Source organism: Protopterus annectens, chromosome 2.part2, assembly GCF_019279795.1.
Source record: "Protopterus annectens isolate FY-2018-M chromosome 2.part2, PAN1.0, whole genome shotgun sequence".
Classification (NCBI taxonomy): domain Eukaryota; kingdom Metazoa; phylum Chordata; order Ceratodontiformes; family Protopteridae; genus Protopterus; species Protopterus annectens.
The window spans coordinates 316,136,219-316,156,830 of record NC_056730.1 but is presented as its reverse complement, the minus strand read 5'-3'; the positions used below and the strand labels follow the sequence as shown (position 1 = coordinate 316,156,830).

The 20,612-nt window shown below is 41.5% G+C and overlaps 1 protein-coding gene across 2 annotated transcripts in view; it reads right to left on the bottom strand.

Moving 5' to 3' along the window:
- SLCO4C1 (solute carrier organic anion transporter family member 4C1) overlaps positions 1 to 20,612 on the bottom strand; it is a 761,635-nt gene that overhangs the window by 662,720 nt on the left and 78,303 nt on the right. For both annotated transcript variants that reach the window (XM_044063878.1, XR_006363839.1), the window contains exon 2: positions 2,241 to 2,504. In XM_044063878.1, coding sequence (XP_043919813.1) covers positions 2,241 to 2,504 — 264 coding nt within the window. The remainder of the gene's footprint in view (positions 1 to 2,240; positions 2,505 to 20,612) is intronic.

The window sequence follows — 20,612 nt, the reverse complement described above, 5'->3', positions numbered from 1 at the left end:
TTCAGGAGAGGTTTTAATATTAAGAGGGTTTTAGAACAAAATTATCAAAATATGAGAACCTACAGAGATAGGAAAGGGACCTATAAATGTGGTCACTGTACTTTATGTAAATACATTATTCATAGTGATCATGTTTATTTGGAGAGCAGGAATAGAGTCATAAAGGCCTTAGAATACTCCAATTGTCTATCTACAGGAGTTGTATATCTGTCAGTATGTCAGTCCTGTCAAGCCTTTTACATCGGCAAAACCGAAAGACAGTTAAAGCGTCGTATATATGAACACCAATACGAAATTGGCAGATGTAACCCCAAAAACGCACTGTACAGACATTCACTCACATGTGAGGGAGCTAGATTCTTGTTTTTTGTAATAGAAACTGTTCCCAAGGATATCCGGGGTGGACCCTGGGAAACCAGATTAGCCCATAGGGAAACCTTTTGGCAAATGTTCTTAGAATCAAACAAATTTCCGGGTCTCAATGACTCTATTTCCATTGTACCCTATCTTAAACTTAAGTCAGGCAGAATATAGTAGCACATTGATATACAACTTATCATAACACATCATTACAAATATATTTTTTTAACTGATATTTAACCAATGTAACTTGTTTTTTCATTATTTTAAGTTACAATACAATATTTATTCAACATAACATCACAAACAATTGAATATGTTTTCAGTTTATTTTTATTTGATACATTTTATGACAGAAATGTTTTAACCAACAATAATTTTGTACGATTTATTATTTGTTATTTTATTTCATTTGGTATATTTGTACAACACTATTATTACTGTGCTTTAGGTGCAGCTACTATGATTCAGTAGTAGTATATGTTTTTAAAAGTGTAATTAGGAATTCTAAGGTATGATTGATTGATTACTTTATTGCTGCAATTAATTGTTAATTCTTTGTGTATTTAAAGCTGAGTATGATTTATGTGTTTGTCTGAAGAAGTCGCTTTATCGACGAAAACGTGTTTGTGCAACCATTGTGGCGTTTGTGCTGTACTTTGTGGAGTCAATAAACCTGGTACTTCTGACACCTTATTGTGAGCTGATATTTGTTACGGTGGTAGCTACTGGACTGGTTGCTGTCTTGGGACTATTTGGTTTTTACAGCATTTTCATTTTGTATGTCTGAAATAGACATAAGACAACCTCCAAAAACAAGCAACTCTGGCCAAATCCAAGTATAAATAAGTTGTATAACAAAAGAAAGAAAATTATGTCCAAAAACAGGAAAGGCATTTCCTAGCTAGGTAAAAACTCCCTCACCAAATCTGAACAAGCAACTTGGGAGGCTAATCAAGTCTACAAAAGGGAAGTCAACCTAACAACGTGCATATCAAAACTACTGACCAATAAATTTAGTTAAAATTTTAACCCCTGCCACTCCCAGGAAATGCCCCCAAATATTTCTACACCAGCTATCACTAGAGAGCAGATCCTTATTGCACTCTCTAAGGTCAAGGACACTGCTTCAACTTGCCCTAATATTTCAGGATGCCTTCTGAACAGCATGAAGCATGAACTATCAATCTTGCTAGAATCTCTGTTTAACCATATCCTCCAGACAAGCTTCTTGCCAAGTGAATGGAGAACTATAACAGTTATTCCTCTACACAAATGGTGGGGGCTTACATGGACCTGGGAAATTACAGACCCAAATGACTGGCAAATCTTATATGTAAGACCATAGTAAGAATGATCATGATCTGATAAACAATGACATATGAAACACAAATACATGACCTTACCCAGTTTGATTTTGTCAAGGCAGATCATGCCTACTTAACATGGATGACTTCAGGCCAAGACATTTGACACAATACCTCATTCAGCCATTGCAGATAAACTTATACAATTAAGCATACATTAATGTCACCCAACGAATGGCCAGCTGGCTCACCGATAGGATGTAAAACATTAGGACAGGGAATCCACCTGCACAAAGAGGTCAGACACTAGCAAAGTCCCACAGGGCTAAGTGGTGGGACCTCTCCTTTTTTGGCAGCTACTTCTCTGGAGTCAAGACAACCTATATAGGAAACTAAAGTATGGATAACAAAAACCATGTATAATTAAATAAAACAAAATTGTTAAAATGGTAATGTACAAGGTAAAATGTTGCCTCAGCTCTTGTCAAGGGCTAAGCAACCATCATAAAACTGTATGTACGATAAGTAGAATTATGAAAGATCCCATTTCTAAAACAGTACAAAAACACATACCTCTAATTTCAGCACCATACTCATACAATCCACTACTAAAATGAGGCAGAGAAAATACAAGAGCTCCTAGGCCTATCATAAAAGCTGAAAAGGCCATCCATCTAGGTTTGTGCCCTCTTCCTCCACTAAATGACACAAAAAGCGACAACACACAAAAGGCAATATCATAGCTGGCAGCAACTACTCCAGTACGCGAACTGCTAAGTTGATACCGCTTTTCAATTGTTGATATGCTGACGTTAATCAATCCATTCACTGATGCACCTGTATCAATGACAAGAAGAGAACAGGTTAAAATATTTGGTTGCCATAATGAAGAAAATACACATTCTTATTTTGTACTGATTACTTAATGAAATTATTACTTCATAACTATGATTCATACATGTGCATGAGAAACATGGTTATCACTACCCATACTAATAAGTCAGCTATCAAATGTAGACATGTTCACCAAGAAGCATTACTCAAAGCACTTAACATCATTTCACAGGAATGTGGCTATACAACAATGCCTTGCTGGCCTACTCCTTGTTAAAAGTAAATTACATTTCACTGCCTGATTTCCTAACTGTACCTTCCATTGGCCTGGGTGGGATGGCGGCTACGGTGGTGCAGCAGTTAGCATTGCCGCCTCACAGCAAGAGGTTTTCCGGTTCGATTCTTGGATGGGGTGCCTTCTTGTGTGTAGTCTGCATGTCCTCCCTGTGGTCGCGTTGGTTTTCTCCGGGTGCACTGGTTTCCTCCCACATCCCAAAGACATGCAGTAGGTGGATTGGACACTCTAAATTGGCCCTAGGTGCGAGTGTGTGCATGTGTGTACCTTCTGTGGAAGGTTGGGCGCTGGGCTGGCAACTCAACACTGTAAAAATCCACTGCCAATCTTGAGTGGACAGATGATCCGCTGTGGCGACCCCTAACTGGGAAAAAGCTGAAAGAAGAAGAAAATTGGCCTGGGTGGGTCATGACTTAAAAATAGGTGAACAGAACACACCCATGCAGTTAACAAATGTGAAACAAACAAATACTGCAATAGGACTACAGTGATAGAATGCCTTCTATAATATCAATAGATATGATGATGTAATACTCATGTTTTCTGATTGTGCAAGTCTTTCTTTTGGAGTTAGCAAGTATTAAAACTGAATACTGACTTTTAAAATGTTATATAGGATCCAAGGGCATGTCACGTAATTAAAATCTTGATGACAGTAGAAGATGAAAAAAATGCTAGAAAAAGTAATTCTGCATGCATAGAACTAATGGTTGAAGGCAGAGAAACTGCTCTGTGGTTGGGTTGAGTATCAAGTCTACTTCCCTCAGTTTCCTTTTTCCTGATGCAATTCATCCATCCCTTGCCACTGGGTGGGCCATCCTTTGGTAGCTTATGCTCTGGACCCAAAATTACTGTGGTTTTGAGTCAGGGGAAAGACAGATCTGAAGATGGCTCTGGCTAACTACCATTTATTTTACAGAATCTTGATATCAGAAGGGGAGGAACTCTGCCAGGCCAACAGGAAGAAAATGAAAGTTTTGGTACTTAGGACAGCCTCTGGGTTCCTGTATGCAGTAACTCAACAGTGAATCTTCTCTTAACATCCTTGGTAATAAGTTCCTAACACAACTATCATTTTTCTGCCTTCAAGCATTAAGCTGCAGTACTGTCCCTTGAGAACTCCCGGAGCTAACAAAGAAAGGCTGGCCTGAAACAGGAGACAGTGAATCCAGACCCTAATGGATGACTGAAGCAAAACCTGTCATGGCCCCTAAGTTATAGGTTCATAGGTTCATACTAGGCTATCTGCCCTAGGGCATTTATAAGCCTAGCCAGAATGCGTTTGGCTTTCACCACCCATTTTAAATTTATTTTGCTATGCCCTTTTTCGAGGTTAGTATACTGTGCCTCTAACAGTGACACAGAAGTGATACCCAGGGTAAACCTACGATCTCCCATCCACTCATCAAGATTCCTCTTGGAGAGAGTCAATGAGAGACTCTGCCTAACCTGGACTGGGATTTTATTCCAGAGTGAAGGGAGCTTTTGGGTTACGAATCTGTCCCTCCAGCATGTCCTATTTATTTCAGTGCTGAGGTTCAAGTCTCTCAAGCGTGTAGTTCCATGGGATTTGGATTTTCTGAGGTGCAGCATGTCCATTAATTCCGAGTTGAACATGGCTTTATACGTCAGGCACAGATTGCCTCTGAACAGGCGGTATGCCACTGAGTAGAACTGCAGTTTCTTTAACCGGGCAGCATATGGCATCTGTTTGAGCCCTTTGATCCTCTTGGTGAGGTACTTTTGGGGTCTTTCCAGTTGCTGCAGGTGTCTGGTAAGGTACATCCCAAAAGGGGCATTGTACTCAATTATGGGCCTGATGAGGGATGAGTAAAGAGGCACAATGACCTCCCCTGATCTGGATGTGAATCCCTTCATGATTAGGTGGGCTATATAAAATGTTTTTCTAACCACTATGGCCACGTGGTTGTCAAATTAGAGATTGCTATCAACTTGGGTCCTCAGGTCCCTAATTACTTCTTCTGTACTTAATGGATTACCACCTATGTGATAATTTGTGGGCACTTTGTTTTTGCCAAAGGGGATGACTATACACTTTTTGGCATTTAGCTTGAGGCCATGGCTCTGGCACCAGTTGTCTGTTTCTATGAGGCCCTTTTGGAGGATGCTTGTGTCGGCTGTAGAGTCGATTATGGCGCCCAGTTTGCAGTCATCTGTGAACTTGGTCAGCCACAGTCCTTCCATGTTGGCCTGTACCTCCGAGAAATATATACCGGACAAGACAGGTCCCAGGACTGAGCCTTGTGGGACACCACTTGTAACTGGTTTGGAGTCTGACATGGCTCCAGCAATTCTAACCATGTGGGTTCTGTCCTTGAGCCAGTTTGCAATCCATCTAGTGACATAGGGGTTTATATTTAAGCTGGTGAGCTTATCTATAATGCCCAAGTGGGGTATTGTATCGAAGGCTTTTGCGAGGTCCAGGCAGGCTGTGTGGACCACCTTCCACTCGTCAATGGCCTTGGTGACTGTTTCAAAGAAATCAACCAGGTTTAAGAGGCAGGATCTGCCCTTAAAGCCAAACTGGGTACGATCCAGTGTCTGTAGGTCCCCAATATCTTTATTTATGAGGTCCATGATGATCCTTTCCATAGCTTTGCAGACCAAGCTAGTCAGGCTTATGGGGCGATAGTTTCCAGGATCCGTTGAGGCACCACCTTTATGGAGAGGGACCACTGTTATTGTACACCACTCTTTGGGCACATATCCTGTAGTAAGGCTGAGATTGAACAGTAGTTTTATGTTTGGGTTTAGCTCTTCTTGGAGTTCATGTAGGACGCAGCCCGGGACACTATCAGGTCCCATTGATGCTGTGTTTTTTGCTTTGGAGAGGGCGGCTCTTACCTGAGCATCTGGAAACTGTGTGGAAAGAAGACCTGGTAACTGCTGCCAAAATAGTCTAGATGGTGAACCCCCCAGAAAGAGTGAGCTCTTACCTTCTCATGTATTTGTTTGCCATGACGGTGTAAGAAAAGGTAATGTGGTTGGCAATCCACTTCAAAACAATTTGCTGACAGGTCCATCTTCCTATACTTATAATTAGTTAACCAAGTGGGTTCTCTGGTCCAAAGACCCTTTTCAGACATAACCTGGGCCAAAAGGCTAATGGAATACAATGAGAATTACAGTAATGAACTGGGTGGATGTTTTGGTTTAAAGACTCTTTTCAGACATAACCCCGGGCAGAAGACTAGTGAATTACAATGCAAAGTAAATTACAATAATGAACAACAGGTAGAAATACAAACAGTTAGGTGCTCTGGATTCCTCCAACATTCAAAAGACATGCAGTAATGTGGACTGAAGACTCAATTGCCCATAGGTGTATGTGTGTGTCCTACTGCCATTTCCTTTGTGTTGTAAACTTCATGTGTAGTGGTGGCTATCTATAGAGTCAGTACAGGAGTTGGGTGCAACTCACAAGACAGTAGGCGAGTGAGTAGAGTCACAATTACAGTGACACTACTTACACTATTTACAATAGTTAAAATGCAAAATGCAGCCAACATGCACTTGTAATAAAAGGCATATCAGTATATATCTTACTTTTTTTGCAATAGTAATCTTGGGTCTCTACTAAGATAGTGTTACAATAGTAGTGGAAGTGCACTGGGGTAAGGAAACTGAAGTAGGACAGTGATTTAGTACAGCACTTAAAGCAGTAGAGTGAGAAAGAAAGAATATGACAGAGTAATAGGTGTTACTGAAAGAAGTTGATACAGGCAGGGAAAAATGGTCAGAGAAGATAACTAGGATGCTTTGCAATGTCAACAAAAATCTGGTCTGACTTTCTACAAGTTTTGTTCTGTCAAGACAAAAATCTGTCCCAAACAAGCACATCCAGGTGCAATTCTCTTCAGCTGGTATGGGAAACCACTGGTTTAGGGTGAGTTTACTAACAATTCTGGGAGCGATTTGTGCTTAGGGTGATCATGTCCTTATGGAAAACTAGGAAGAGCTCTGTACATGGGACACTGAAGTCAAGAGATCTATCTGGCTGAGATCAGAGCAGTCTTTCAGGGAAGCAGCTTAGTGGAATTGGAAGCAGTTTGCTGAAGGGTGAAAGTTAGCTTGTTCCAATACAAAATTGGGGTCCCTAGGTAGTGGTACTTCATTTTATGGGAGATCTCAGATGAAAGACTACTTTCAGGAACTGCTAGAACGACCTTGGGGGCTCCTAATTAAGGAGATCACTGGTTTAAAAATCGCCAAATTACCAGAAAAGACTGGAAGCACTATTGCTTTATTCAGTATCACAGACTCCTGGGTAACAGATCTACGTCTCGTCTTCCAAACCACTGGGGATCCAGTAGTCAGGGAATCTGTTTGCAATCTACTAAATACCAGAACAAGGGAGATAAATCTTCTCTAACAAATAAACAGAACAAGGCAGAGAAATATGTTCATTACACAGAACTTTCTTCACCTCTGGAACATACTCCCACTTCAAAATTAAGCAGTGTAATACATTATCTTCCTGAAATGAAAATTGGATAATTGGATGGGTATTCACAAATTCACCCATCTTTACTGGTCTGCGACAGTTTGACAGAGAAGGCTCAGTCTGAAGGTGGACACTGGCATGGTGCAAATGTTCACATGACTCTGTTGCCTTGCATCTACTATGATCCTACGACTCCAACCATCTAAAGAGCGACATTCTCAGGAAACTTGGGACTAAGAGTAAAATGGGAAAAAAAAAAAAAAAAAAAAAAACCTATGAGCCCTTTCTGGATGAGGAAAGCTCTGGGACATCTTCCCAAGGGAGGAACAAGGGGAACCAAGTTGCCTCCCTTCATATTGGTTGGAGACACAGAGTTTACAATAAGGCTTCCACACTACAAATGGACTAAAAGGTGATTCAAAGGACATCAAGCAACAACTGAACTGTTCAGTTAAAGAAAAGGCTTCTCACATGATGCAGCTGGCAGTGAGAATGGGAATGGTGGCAAAGGCCTACTCCAAAACTCTCATGGCCTCTTGAAAGACAGAATAGGAATGATTCCCATCACCACACTTGTTGAGACAGCATACCACAGCCATATTGTTTGTGTGGATGCTACCACTACTTTAGGGAAGAGAATCTTGAAATGCCTGCAGAGGAAGAAAGAATTATATCATTTCCAGAACACTTATACACAGGCTGCGCTTGATCTGTAACCACATACTTTGGACAAACTGTTCCTGAAAATGTTTCACACCCATCCAACAGCAGAGGCATCCATGGGAACAGTCACAGTACAGATGGAGGAACTATAGCTGTTGCTCATTTTTCTATGTCCTTAAGAACATGCAAGTGTGGAACATCACATTCATGTAAACAGCAGTGAGCATTATTACCTATAGTTTAGTTTTTACTGTTAGTACAAACGACAAAGTTCTACTGAAGAGGACTCTTTTAAAGTTGAGCTTTGTAACCTCAGCAAAATCCGTCAGGCAAAGTCGGGAAGGGTTAAGTCCAGAGCCTGACACTGTTGCTGAACCATTTACTGTATGAGTGGCAAACATATATTTAGCTTATCAATTATTCTTCATGTCTCCATCAGGCAACCCATCCTGAATCAGGGGAACTTCCTGTACCTGGTCCCTCAGGAATATAAATATCTGTTACATATTGTTTACACCTCCCAAAGTGAAGGAAGAGAAGGGCAGGGAAACGCACTTTACATTCCCAGGTGAGGAATGTAACATGCTGGACAGACTAGTTCAAGGGCAGCAGCCTTCTTTAAGGTAGTAACAGCAATGTTAAGTTCACTTCAAGAGTCTATGCAAACCACGTCCAGTCCTTCAGTGGCCAAAGAAGCTTGTCTGGTTTCTTCAGAACAGTAACCACTATATCTGGATTCTTTCAAGCTAAGACATCAGGAGAAACGCTCATCTTCCGAGTGGTTGGCTGCTGAGATTCACCTGCATAAATCAACTGACAAAAGATGATTTAAGTATACTTTTCTTCTCGGCACTTCTTTAAGATTAGAAATTTGTAGATAATTGTTATATATAATATAATACAAGGAGATAATACTCCCTGTCTCTAGCTGCAGACAGTTCCCTGAAGTGTGAAAAAGTGTAGCCATCTGGATACATTGAAAGTTGCTAGACTGCTTTTGAAATTCTGCATTACTTAGCCTGGGGGGGTTCTGCTTGCATTATAATCTGGGCTGGTCACATTTTTAATCATTCTGCTCATCTTCCGAGTGGTTGGCTGCTGAGATTCACCTACATAAATCAACTGGCAAAAGCTGATTTAAGTATACTTTTCTCGGCACTTATTTAAGATTAGAAATTTGTAGATAATTGTTATATATAATACAGGGAGATAATATTCCCTGTCTCTAGCTGCAGTTAGTCTCCCACCCGCACCCCCTCCCTGTTCTTGTTGTAGTATTAATCTTGGTGGCTTTGGAATTGCCCGCCCCTGCTGTAAATCTGTTTTTGGACACTCCTACTGGGCCCATCTCATTTGCTCACTCAACTGGGTACAGTGAGATCAGATCATATTTTGATTTCAGACACTCCTACCAGTCCCATCTCCTCTGCTGTGTACAGAGATAGCACTTGGGAAGGACGTCCCCTATAGCATTTTAATCTGCTCTGTTCCCTCCCTCTCCACAAAAAAAAAAAAAAAAAAAAAAAAAAAAAAAAACTTATTGAGCTGCTCTTACGTAATGGTCTTCTACCTTAATTTGCTTTTATGTGTGCTTTTAAGTGTTCAAGTGCTCTTATTTGATTTTTCATAAACTTGTTTTTGTCATTTTTAACTCATCTGCATTTATTTAAAACTGTATTTGCCTTAATATTGCTACACACTCAAGTGTGCTAGCTTGTACTGCATTTAAAGTGTTTTTGCTACTGTCATTAGCGCATTCTTTCTAATACACAGACTTTTTGAGAAAGCCAACTCACGTAACTAAAAAAAAAAAAAAAATTATATTATGTAAATTCCATGCTTGTTTTCTGCCTGTCCTGTAAGTAGTCTAATCCAGATACAGATTTGCTGTATCCAAGACTGTTTGTAAGCTTCTGTTCCCAAAGCCTTTCTGTGTTGGAGGGAAGTCTTCCAGCTTATCAGTGGGAGTGGTAAGCACTAGGTAGCCTCTCTACAACAAGATCCAGATTCTTAGTTTTAGCACTTTAATTTGCTTATCCGTGCTCAGCACTTGTTCAAAACTTGTTGTAAGAAGTAAATAAACTACAAATTACTACAGCACTCACCCTTATTCATTTAATAGAGGAAAACACTTTTGGTACTTACTTTCCTCACTTGCTTAGAGAAAAACAGCTCTTGTACTCACTTGTCTAGAGGAAAATATTTTTTATTCAGGCATGTCCAAGGGTCAGCTCCCAGCGTTCTCTCCTGCCTATCTGATGAATTTGGGCATCTTGGGGCAATGTAGCAATTGCCTCATGTACAGAGACAACCCTCTACTCCTACCACCCAACACTACAACCTGCGAGAGATGCACTTATCTAACCAAACTGGAGGTAAAGCTCTCACCAACCAAGACTGAACTTGATAGTCAAGAGGAGAAGGTAAACACTTGCACCACACCACACTCATCATATACTCCCACTAAACCTACACCACCAAAATCCACAAATAGAAACAAAAACATTCGCGGAGGCTCTCAATAATAATCTGCTTAAGCAACAGAGACCTCCAAAGCAGAAACACAAGCAACCTCCCACCACCAACACAACTCAAATGACACATAGCCCACAGATTCAGTGTATAACTCAAACACAGCCCATAAGGCAAAACAACGTACCCCACACACCAGTCATAGGTGACTCTATAGTCAGGCACACTGACATCCCACTCACCAGGCTAAACAAGTAGAAGGTAACTGTCAGCTGCCTGTCAGGTGCCAGGATCCGCCACATAACCCATGCACTCAGGTCACTCCACAACAATTACAAATATGACTCTGTGATTGTCCACGTTGGTGTGAACGACCTGAGATGTACCTCCCTGGACTACATGAAAAGAGACATGGAAGAACTCTCCAATCTTGTAGCCCAGAGTAGCATCCTGCCATTGCCCAGAATGATACCGCAGTACAAGGACAAAATGATGGACTTCTGGTGTCATTCTAACGGGATCCAACATCTGTTTGCCTGGGACGACATCGTCAACACACCATGATGCTTTGCCAGAGATGGCCTGCACCTGTCACCCCTGGGATTCTGGATACTGGCAAAGGCTCTTGCCGCCCCATAGTGCCTTTTTTAGGCAAGGTTCAAATGACAAATTCACCACCATAACAAGAACAGGCAAGCAAAAACTGAGGGTAATGCTACTCAATGCTAGAAGTCTAAATCTCAAAATGCACTCACCCGAGGCACTCCATAAAATGGAGAACACTGATGTCTGTGTAGTGACTGAGAGATGATTCAAGGCTCCAGAGAGCACCCCTGCATTACCAGGCTATAACTCATACCACACTTTTTGGCCATCTAACCTGGACTGGAACACCAAAGGCAGAGGTGTGTCCATATTCATTAAGGATATCCACGCCTCTAGGCTAGTTGCTCAGCATAATGCAGCCGAGGTTGCCCAAGTGCAACTAACTCTGGGCAAAACTGCAATCCAAATTGTAGCTTGCTACAGATCCCCCACCATGCCCCAGCATTCCCACTCCTCTTTTCTTGATATACTGGAAAATATTAGGGTTCAACCGAACACCCTAATATTGGGCGATTTCAACTACCCCACCATTAACTGGGAAAACTACTCACATACCAACTCCTTCGCTCAGCGCTTTCTGGAATTCATAAATTCCAATGCCCTGGAACAACTTATCCACACCCCCACCAGGGGCAGCAATATCCTAGACCTAGTCATTACCAACATGAATGACCGGTGTTCCACACCTGAAGTCAACTCCTCGTTGGGCAGATCGGACCATAAACTAATCGCCCTAGATATCCACATCCTGCCCCCACCCCACATTAAGGAAGCCATGGTAAAAATTTTCTCTAAAGCCAATTTCATGCTTCTTAAGACAGAAGTGGTGAACTTCATGACACCTATGCAGATGGACAATACAGTTACGACTGCTGAATCCTACACACATGCATTCTAGAAGCACTTACACGAGTGCATGGATTGCGCTATCCCAAACAGAACCAAGACGCTATCCTCCAAAAAAAGGAAGCCAATCTGGTGGTCCCCTGCCATAAACAAACTCTACAACAGAAGGAAGAAATTGTTGCAAGAGAGTAGAAATCCCATGAGTGGAGGAGCTCCCTGGTCAGCCTCAGCAAGAAGCTGAGAACCCTTAAAAGATCCTCCAAAGCTAGCTATGAAAACAAGATTGGCACTGATTCTAAGGACAACCACAAAGCATTCTATAGCTATGTAAAGAATCTCACTGGCAACACCCAGATCTGCTCTGAGTTACAGCACAATGCCACAAAAATTACAGAACCAACTGATATTGCCAACATCCTGGCAGATAGGTTCAGTGCTAACTTTACCCTCCTCTCACCCCCTAAAGGGCCCACACCTATACAGGAAGAATGCAGAGTCCCTGTAGTCACAACTTCACAGGTAAAAGCAGCATTCTCTAAAGCCAAAAAACCGGAGAACATCCCAGGCTGCGTTTTACATGAACTTCAGAACGAACTGGCTCCCCACCTAAGCACCATGTTCAATCATAGCCTCATGTCAGGCTTTGTGCCCACTGAATGGTGCACAGCAACAGTTATCCCACTCCACAAAGGGGGAGCCACCATTGATCCTGGGAACTATCCCACTATTAGCCTGACGAGCCTGATCTGTAAGGCCATGGAACGTATCATCATGGAATTCATAAACAAAGACATTGGTAACCTCCAAACTCTGGACCCCACCCAGGTCAGGTTTGTGAAAGGCAGATCTTGCCTCCTGAACCTGGTCAACTTCTTTGAGGCAGTCACCAAAGACGTAGATGAGGGTAAGGTGGTTCACACAGCCTATCTTGACCTTGCCAAGGCTTTCAACACCATCCCCCACTCTGGAATTATAGCTATACTCACTAAACTAGGTATACATCGCTATGTCACAAGATGGGTTGCCAACTGGCTCAATGACAGAACCCACACTGTAAAAGTTGCAGATTCCAAATCTGACTTCAAACCAGTGACAGGTGGAGTACCACAGGGTTTAATCCTGGGACCTCTCCTGTTTGGTATCTACTTCTCTGAAGTACAGGCTAACACAGAAGGTCTCTGGCTAACGAAGTTCACAGATGACTGCAAACTAGGAGCTATAGTAGAGTCCCCAAATGATGTGGACATCCTACAGAGGGGCCTCACTGAGACATATGCCTGCTGTCAGAGCCATGGCCTCAAGCTCAATGCCAAAAAGTGCATTGTTATCCCCTTTGGCAAGAACTCTGTACCCATGAACTACCACATAGGGAGCAGTCTTCTTAACACCGAATGTGTGATAAGAGACCTTGGGACCTAGGTGGACAGTAGTCTCTCCTTTGATAATCACACTGCCACAGCAGTCAGGAAATCCTTCTACATGGCACACCTCATCACAAAAGGGTTCTCATCCAGGAAAAAGAGAGGTCACTGTTCCCCTCTACTCGACACTCAGACCCATTATAGAGTACAATGCCCCTTTTGGAATGTACCTCACAAGACATCTGACGTACCTCACAAAGAGAATTACTGGCCACAAACTGATGCCCTACACTGATCGTCTCAAACTCCAGCTTTACTCTGTAGCATATCGCCTACTCAGAGGTGATCTCTGCCTAACATATAAAGCTATATCAAACCCAGAGCTGTTGGATACGCTACACCTAAAGAAATCCCAATCCCACCGAGCTACACACTCTAGGGACCTAAACCTTGTCACCACAGTAAACAGGACTTGCTGGAGGGATAGATTCCTGTCTCAAAGTCTTCCCATACTCTGGAACAGGCTACCCATCTAAGTCAAGCAAAGTTCCTCATTAACACTCTTCAAGAAAAATCTTGATGAGTGGATGGGAAATAGGAAATACACCCCAGGGATCACTTCTGTGGCTCTGCTCGACAAGGGCACATGAAATTAACTTTCTTGGGTTGGCGTAAGCCAGGGAAATTTGTTGGCTAGGCTTACTTAGGCCCTTGGGCAGATAGCCTAGTACCTATTTATGAACCTACCTATGACTGAAACAGACCAGCCAAAAGGAAGAATAGGGAGACTGGAAAACTTCCTACAAGACAACCATGTAATCTTACACATCTGGCCAGAGGTCCTTCCCTCTTTAATCTTCTCTGGGGTTATCCAACCAATGCAGAGAGGGATGGGGAGCTTCCTCCTCGTCATCTACATTGGGGGTGGGAGACTCCAGCAGGAAATAAGGCAGATTCTTCTAGCACCACTGCCTTTCTTCCTGGACTCACAGAGGCAGAGTCTGAGAAGTGAGACAACAAAACTTGTCTGTATGCGGACTGTGGTTCTTGGAGTCTGCTACAAATTTCACAGCTGGGGAGTGATGCAAAATGGTGTCAAGGGAAGTGCATGCAATGAGGCCTGCTTCATCAGTGCAAGGAGAGAGATCAGGGCCATAAAGTACGTCACTCAGGGCCTATAAATCATGCCATCCAGAATGATCCTAAGGACTTAAAGCTCAAGCTGGCTCTAACCCCAGAAGTAGACATACCTGTCAGCATCAATGGCATTGATATCGGTGGTCAAAGAGAGACCATGACTCATGACCTCAGTCCAGAAGTATCAACCTCAAGCCCTAACACAGAAGGCAACAGTGTCAGGAACAGCGGTATCAACGACCCTGTTGATAGGGATAGAGTTAAAGTCAGGAGCTGAAACCTTGAGATCAAAACCACAGTTGACCCTGATGGATTCACCAATGTCAACAGCAACAAAGACAGGTGAATTGGTAGCTTTACTGGTACTGGCATGTGGACTGGACCGGATAAGGAAAATGTAGAGCAGGCAGAAGAAAAGTTAGCCAAGGAGAACATTCAATTCACCCCATATGTTAAAAGGAAAGAAGACCTGGGACCATATGTTTAGTATTACCATAAGACCAACCACATCTACATAAATAGACCTCTGAGACTTGAATGACATAGTACAGTGGGATGAGGAGTTCAAAGCTCAAAAGCCTTCAAGGACAGGATGCTTGACTGAAGGTGTTGAGAATCAGACTCCTTTGAAAACTTTATTCTAACAGGGTGAGAAGAGACCGCCATTCTGGGCTTCACTGCAACAGGGGGAGAACAAGAGTCTGTTCTGATTGAAGTTTTTTTTTTCTTAATAACTTCAGCAGGCTTGCAAGATAAAAAAGATAGCAGAGAAGCACTAGAGGATGTCCTGACAGTAAAAGTGTACTATACTACAGTAACCCTGAGTTTCTCCAGTTCCAACTAGTTGTTTCTATCTTAAAACTAGAACAGATATCATAATACTTAGAGAAATTAAGTTTTCCCTAAACATATTACACATTTTATTTATTTATTTATTGTTTGTTAACCGGGTTAGTCCAGTTGGGCTTGTGGCCCCTTTTCACTTGAGACCCGAGGAGAAAAGCTCCAGTACATAGCAAAACAACACTATGTAAAACACACACTGGATGTCACTGAACATTACAAGTCGCAAAGTTACAATAAAAGGAAAGCACTAAATAAAAAAAAAGTACTTTACCAACATCACAATAGACAGAATAGGTTACAATGTTGTTGCATTACATTTGGTATGCATATTCTGTTAGATTTTTTTACCAATTTTTTTCTTGAAATGTCTGTTCACTTTTTTCTCTCCATTTCTTGACAAGTTACTATCCTAAGAACAACATGTGAAACAGTTTCAAGTGTACAGAGAACTTGGATAGCAGGTACTATGTACAGATGAGAGAATATCTTTATCCTGTAAATGTACAGCTTAAATAACAGCTGTGAAAATGCACAGTAACAGAACAAAATATACAACTGTACTCTCCAGTACTGATAACACTAGAAATCCAAGAGAATGCTGCAAAACCTAAGGAAGAGGAGGCGAAAGAAGCAGTACATGAAAATCACACAAAAAATGGCGTCACACAGGAAAGTACCAACATTTTGAAAGACAAAAATTTCTAATGCTCTAAAAACAATAACAGAAAATACAAATGTAATGCAACAACATTTAATGATAGGATATTTAAAAACCATGACCAAATTGTGTGTGGCAAAAAATATCTGGAGAAGGGTCCTACTTCACCCAGCATCATGGGTAAAGGGGTGGAGCTAGGTATCCTTAGACAATTTGGAAACAATAAGCTGATTAAGTATTGCTGGGTTAGTCATCTAGGTGATGAAGGTAGAACCCCCAAACCTTAGGTCTACTGTTACACTAAGTATATCCTAGGTACTGATAGTTATAGGATTCGTCTGCTATCAAATCTCAAAGTCAAGTCTGAAATTGAGAAGACTAATGTCTGCATTTTGAAAGAACCTGGACCAAAAGAAAATGTGATTTCAAAAGGTTCACAGACACTCTGATGGGCAAGCATAGTAGGAGAAAAACTCCCTCCTGTGATGCACATTTTTGGTGCATCTAGGAGCCAGTTAACACAAAAAACTCTTACATCTCTTCAGCCTGACTTTAACAATGGGTGAACGAATTGACACCAAACTGTAGAAAACAGGATTGATAGAGATCAGCTCTGACCTAGAAAAACAAAACTTTCCTTGAATCCTTTGATGTCTTTATGTCAACGGGACCATTTTGGAGGTTCAAGGATAAATATAATCTCTTTTGGATGATCACAGCATGGTTTTCATCAATATCCAATCAAAAGGATTCTCTGAGAATGAACAGATCTGAGGACCTTTGTTTTCTTTCACATCAAAAATAATCGGGAACAGAAAGCTAAGCCTTTCTGGTCAGATAGCACCCCTTGGACAGTTTTTTTTTCAAAGGCTTGCAGAGTACTCTGGAATTACATCCAACACTAGCTCCTTTACATCCTAGAAGGTATGTTGTGAAGTACAAAACTTATCTTCAAAGTAGTGAGGGCCTGTTCCAGTTCTTACTCTCATACTTTTCAAATGTGCTTAAACTTCAACCCTGATCAGGAGAGATCCTATAAAAGGGAGTATCTACAAAAGTCATTTTGGGTACCCATCAGCAAACAGGCAGAGCTAAAAACCTACTGTATAGCAATGCCAGAACTTGCTACTCTCTAGTAATGCCAGATCCTGTTCTCCCCCCACCTCATCTGCAGCACTGTGTCTAAGTGGTAGTGTGTGATGGGCCCATACAACCGATGTTCTTGCCTCTGTGTGAAATATAAAACATGGTATTGACCCCATGTAGGTGGCAACTTCATGTAGTATGGGCCCAGACACACACTTCCTGACCACCTACAAAGGACAGGTGAGTAGACGTGTGCCTAGTCATTGCCCTTGTCCTCTACACCACCTCAAACAGGTACCCAATATGCTAGTCAAACTCGGGTAGCCCAGATCATGGTCAGAGCTTTATCCCTCTTCACCACTGGACTTCCGAATTCAGAAATTTTGCTGTTTAGGCTGCTGGCCTTCAGCACAGGCATTCAGTACCACTACCTTAATATTATCTTAATTGGAATTTGATATTTCAGGATTCCAGGAGGTAAACTTTGTCTAAATAAGCCACTAAAGAGTTAGCAAAAGTTTTAACTGGTACATGAAAACTGAGGGGTGAAAGGTACAGACCATCTATGGCAAAGCAGTGGGACAGACCCTATTGACCATTTCACCCCATTCGGAAACACATTCAAACCCTCAACCCCAACTCCCCCCAAGAATAATACCAATTTACTAGCCAATTATTGAAGTAAATTATCTTAATTTAGCCATCAAAAAATGCTCCTCCCCTGTGCAAGGGCATACATACAGTAAAATATTTTAGTAAAAACAGTAATTGGATATCAAAAACATAACATATAAATAGAAATAGAACAACATTGAGATAGTGCACAGTTGCACAGTGTATATTGCACTCTCCTGAATTTCTCGTACAAGAGTACAGATGAAGAACAGACAGTTAGAATCACACATTCAAATACTGACATTGTCTATCTACACTACACTCATATGAACTCTGTAGAACGTGAAGAGCCTATAATGTGTGCACTATGCCTAATCAGACAGCTATATACACGCCTAGGTGATTGGTGGAGGGGGTGAAGGAGCCTACTTTCTTCTGGTTTCCCTGTTGAAAAAGCTCAATAATCTTAATGGATAAGGGGAAAAAAATGTTGTTCAGCCTGGAAGTCTTGCAGTACATACTTCTGTATCTTCTACCTGAGGAGAAGTGGGAGAACATGCCATTCGCAGGATAGGCAAGGCCAATGGTTATCTTTCTGGCTCTTCTATGCAGCAAGTCTTGTGCAAGTCTTCCAAGGGTGTAAGTGAAGAACAATGATTTTCTCTGCTGTCCTTACGGCTCGCCTGAGAGCCATATTGTCAGAGGTATTACAATTCCAATTAAAGACTATGATGTCATTGGTTAGGAAGTTCTCAATGGTCGCCCTACAGAATGCTTGCAGGATGGACAAGTTTGCTTTTCTCAGTTTCCTTATGAAGTGCAGCCACTGTTGCGCTTTTTTGACAGTGCAATTGGTGTGCTCTGACCAGGACAAGTCCTCTGAGATGTGTATTCCCAAAAATGTTATGCTCTTGACCCTCTAAACTAACAGCCCTTTTATCTTTAGAGGTTTGTATGCTTCCTAACACCTTCTGAAGTACACAATCAGTTTTTTTGGTTTTGCTGACATTCAATGCTAAGATGTTGCTATTGCACAAGCTGATCAGTTGCTTCAGCTCACTTCTGTAGGCTGTTTCCTCTCCGTTCCCAACTAGACCTATGACTGTGGTGTCATCTGTGATATTTCTGATTTTATTGGGCTCTTGCCTGGCCATGCAGTCATGTGTCAGCAAGGTGACTAATAAAGGACTCAAGACACATCCCCGCAGTACCCCCATGTTCACAGTTATGGTTTCAGAACTGTTGTCACCCAAACAAACCTTTTGAGGCCTGTCTGTGAGGAATTAGGATCTCACTGCATAATGGGATGTTGATGCTCAGTTGTACTAGTTTCTTTACTAGATTATGAAGGACGACAGTGTCGAAGGCAGAACTGAAGTCGATGAATAGAATTCTGGCAGAGCAGTTCTTGCCTTCCAAGTGGGTCAAGGTTTCAGAAGTGCTAGAGAGGTGGCATCTGCTGTACAGCTGTTTGACCTATATGCAAACTGCAGTCTGCCCAAGGTTGCTGGTATGCTTGAGGTTTTGTGTTTTTTAATTCTCCTTTTGAAACACTTTATCACTGTTGAAGTCAGAGCAACTGGTCGGTAGTTATTTAGACTTGTTGGCTGTGGTTTCTTGTGTAATGGGATGATAGTCATCTTCTTTAAGTACCTTGGTACACTGGCTAGTTGCAGCAAAGTGTTGAAAATGTCCATGAACACCATAGCTCTCAACCTGGAAACATCAAAAATCTGGACAAGGCCCATGAAAAATAGGTACAAATCTGTATGCTGATTAACATAAAATTTGAATACATAATTGTGTGACCCCCACCCACTCCAATGGAATTGTGGGATGTCCACTTTCAAACGTAAACTGAAGAACAGACAACCAAAATATGGCACCAGAGTCCCCCTGCAGCCATTCCAATGTCCCATTACCTGGCTATTTTGCCCCATTTACCATAAACACTAATGTGCATACTGCTTTACTTGTACAATGATTACTTAGATTTTATATTTATATTTTAAAGCACAATGCACAAACACTAATAGACATCTGCTAAACAAAGCAATACTGTCTCACAACGAAAATAGACTTAGCATTAAAACTTCTCTGCCCTTGAAACTCACATTCATTGAAACAGCACTGAAACCCACACCACATACAAGGAAAATGTATCTGGACAGTGGTGGATAAAGATTACCTTTGGGCTGTTTTCAAATCATAAAGCCCTTGCACACAAAACAAGAAACATACACGTGTTCTTTGATACACCTTCATGATTTTATTAAATTATATTCCTTGTATAATACAGCACAACTGTTAGACTTGGAGAGCATTTTAAATTTACTGTTTGAACAGTTTTCCAGTAGGCAATGAAAAAAATTGCATGAACCATTAATGACAAAACTGCCCAATTCATAACATTTCCATCATAAAAGTCCACTTCTACATCTATATTAAATAACATTATTGGTCTCCATCTCCCTAGGTTTTTCTTATCCTTATTTTTTCATAATCACATTAACAGTCTTACGCATGTTTCCTCATTAGCTTTGCTCTTAGAAACAATCATTAAGAACTCCCAAAAGTGTTAACTCTTCCTCTCCCATCTCCTATCTCTCCCATCTCCTATCTCTTTATAATAGTCATACTCAATTCCATTGATATCAGGTATACAGTCCTTTTTCCTTCAGCAACTGTTCCATTTAATTGTAACAATGTAATCTATTAATTACTATCAATGTAATCTATTATGTAGCCCAGGCAGGTATGACCCTGACCCTGAGCAGTATCCTTCCTTCACCAAGAATGATGCCACAATATAGAGACAAGATGATCAGCTTTAACAATTGGCTTAATGTCTGGTGTCATTCAAAGGGGATCCAGTGTCTGTCTGCCTGGGATGACATGCTTGACAAGCCACGCTGCTTCGCAAGGGACGGCTTGCACCTGTCACCCCTGGGATTCCGGATATTGGCTAAGGCTCTTGCCACCCCCATAGTGCCTTTTTTAGGCAAGGCTCAAATTCTAAACCTACCACCCTAGAAAACAAAAATGGGAAGAAACTGAGGGT